Here is a 1,495-nt window from a genome sequence, read left to right as displayed (position 1 = left end):
CTTCATGGCGAGAGTGAGAAAAGAAGCATGAGGCTGGATGGAAAGAGGGAGACTGTATGTGGGAAAGAACCTAAAGAACCATTGGAGAGCACAGAGGAAATGAGGCAGAGAGAAAAAGAAGAGAAAGGCCAGAAGCAGGGGAGGAACCAGTGAAAGAGGAGAAGTGAAGAAATGCACAAGAAAAAGAAGTCGGGGGGAAAAGGAAAAATAACGGTTATTGCATGAGGGAAACTGGGGAAGGCAATAAAACAAAATGCATGCTAAGAGAAAGAGGGAAAAGGAGGGATGAAGGACGGAGAGAGAGATGAAAACTTGACAGAGCGCTCAGCCTGTTGTCTCTGGCTCCAGTAGAAAGCTGCACAGAGAGAAGTCCTGTCTGCTGAGGCTGATGGGAAAGAGAATATGAGAAACACATTTTCCAGCAGACCCCCACCCAGCTCAAATAACAATTCCCTCTCCCCCTGTGCCTCTGGTGTGTTGGCTTGATTGTGTGTATGTGAGAGTGTGAGTGCACACATGGCAGCGTATGTATGAGCGACAGACTGGAGGTCGTCCTCCTGTAACAGGTCAGATTTCAGGTTTCAGTCACCTTGGCACGCAGGGAGCACGGTTCGGCTGCTGAGGTCCGGCAGTGGGTGCAGTGGGTGCCCGATGAGCCTGGGGGGCAAGGCCTCGAATCACTGGCTTGGCGTCAGTCGCTGTGTTCTTAGGGAGGGATGGACTGAGGGGAGAAGAGGAGCTTCAGTCACAGGCTCCGTTTCCTGCATGTATCTATGTGTGCTCGTCTGTACCTGGACGACTGGATCCAGGAGGAGTCTACAGGTGGAGGCAGAGGGGTGGTGCAGGTGGAGGTGGAGATCTCTCCAATAACAGCCAGCGCCTCCTTCAGGGCGGCGTGTTTGCAGAGCACTTCCTCGCGGTGCTTCTGCTGCTCTGGTGACTCATCCATCAGCGCTGAGCATTCTCCCAGAGCGTAGAGCTGCGCCAGGAGCTCCGAGCTAATGAACTCCTTCACCTATGGAGACGGATTATAAACAGCTGTGACAAGTCAAAACCTTAGACTGTGTAAAGTGATATTTTACTCTGAATTGGGATTATAAATTCTTAAAGGGTGTTGAAGAACTTTTTTTTTGGTGTGTCCTTTTCATGTGTCGGAAAATGTTCAAGTAGTTTGAAATGGAGAAGACAAAGAAACACAGACTCTGATGTCTGAGTTACAGTGAAGATGAACACTGAACAAGTTTGAGAGACAAAGACAGAGAGGGAGACGGACTCAGCAGTTCAGAGTGTGGGCTGGATATCTTACGCTGTTGATCATCAGGTGCATAATGGTCTTTGGCATTAAGTCTCTGATGGTCTTATAGACGATGCTCATGTAGGAGTCAACCAGGTTACGAATGGTTTCCACCTGACGCTCCAGCTGAGGGTCTGTGGAGTTCTCAGCTCCGTTTCCCTGTTTATCCACCTGAAGGACAGACACAGTCAGGAGGACGTG

General features: G+C 49.8%; 1 protein-coding gene across 1 annotated transcript; it reads right to left on the bottom strand.

The window, feature by feature from the left end:
* Positions 1–10: 10 nt before the first annotated feature.
* On the bottom strand, positions 11–1,484 carry LOC111669175 (dynamin-1-like). The gene is made up of 3 exons (XM_087178243.1): positions 1,307–1,484; positions 792–1,015; positions 11–721 (listed from the first exon to the last, which is right to left on the bottom strand). The coding sequence occupies exons 1-3, from the start codon at positions 1,373–1,375 to the stop codon at positions 586–588; spliced, it is 429 nt and encodes a 142-aa protein (XP_087034369.1). The 5' UTR covers positions 1,376–1,484; the 3' UTR covers positions 11–585.
* Positions 1,485–1,495: the final 11 nt, after the last annotated feature.

Source organism: Seriola lalandi, unplaced genomic scaffold, assembly GCF_002814215.2.
Source record: "Seriola lalandi dorsalis isolate HSWRI2012SDOR001 ecotype SW California unplaced genomic scaffold, Sedor1 jcf7180002004624, whole genome shotgun sequence".
Taxonomy (NCBI): Eukaryota; Metazoa; Chordata; class Actinopteri; order Carangiformes; family Carangidae; genus Seriola; species Seriola lalandi.
The sequence above is the reverse complement of the archived record's forward strand: the minus strand, read 5'-3'. Positions and strand labels throughout refer to the sequence as shown.

Bases quoted from the DNA above. Each gene is read 5' to 3' on its own strand.
- LOC111669175 (XM_087178243.1), bottom strand. From the start codon at position 1,375: ATGAGCATCGTCTATAAGACCATCAGAGACTTAATGCCAAAGACCATT. The intron at 1,016-1,306 runs GTAAGATATCCA...CCGTCTCCATAG, and splicing joins TGCACCTGATGATCAACAGC to GTGAAGGAGTTCATTAGCTC. The intron at 722-791 runs GTACAGACGAGC...TTCTCCCCTCAG, and splicing joins TCCTGGATCCAGTCGTCCAG to TCCATCCCTCCCTAAGAACA.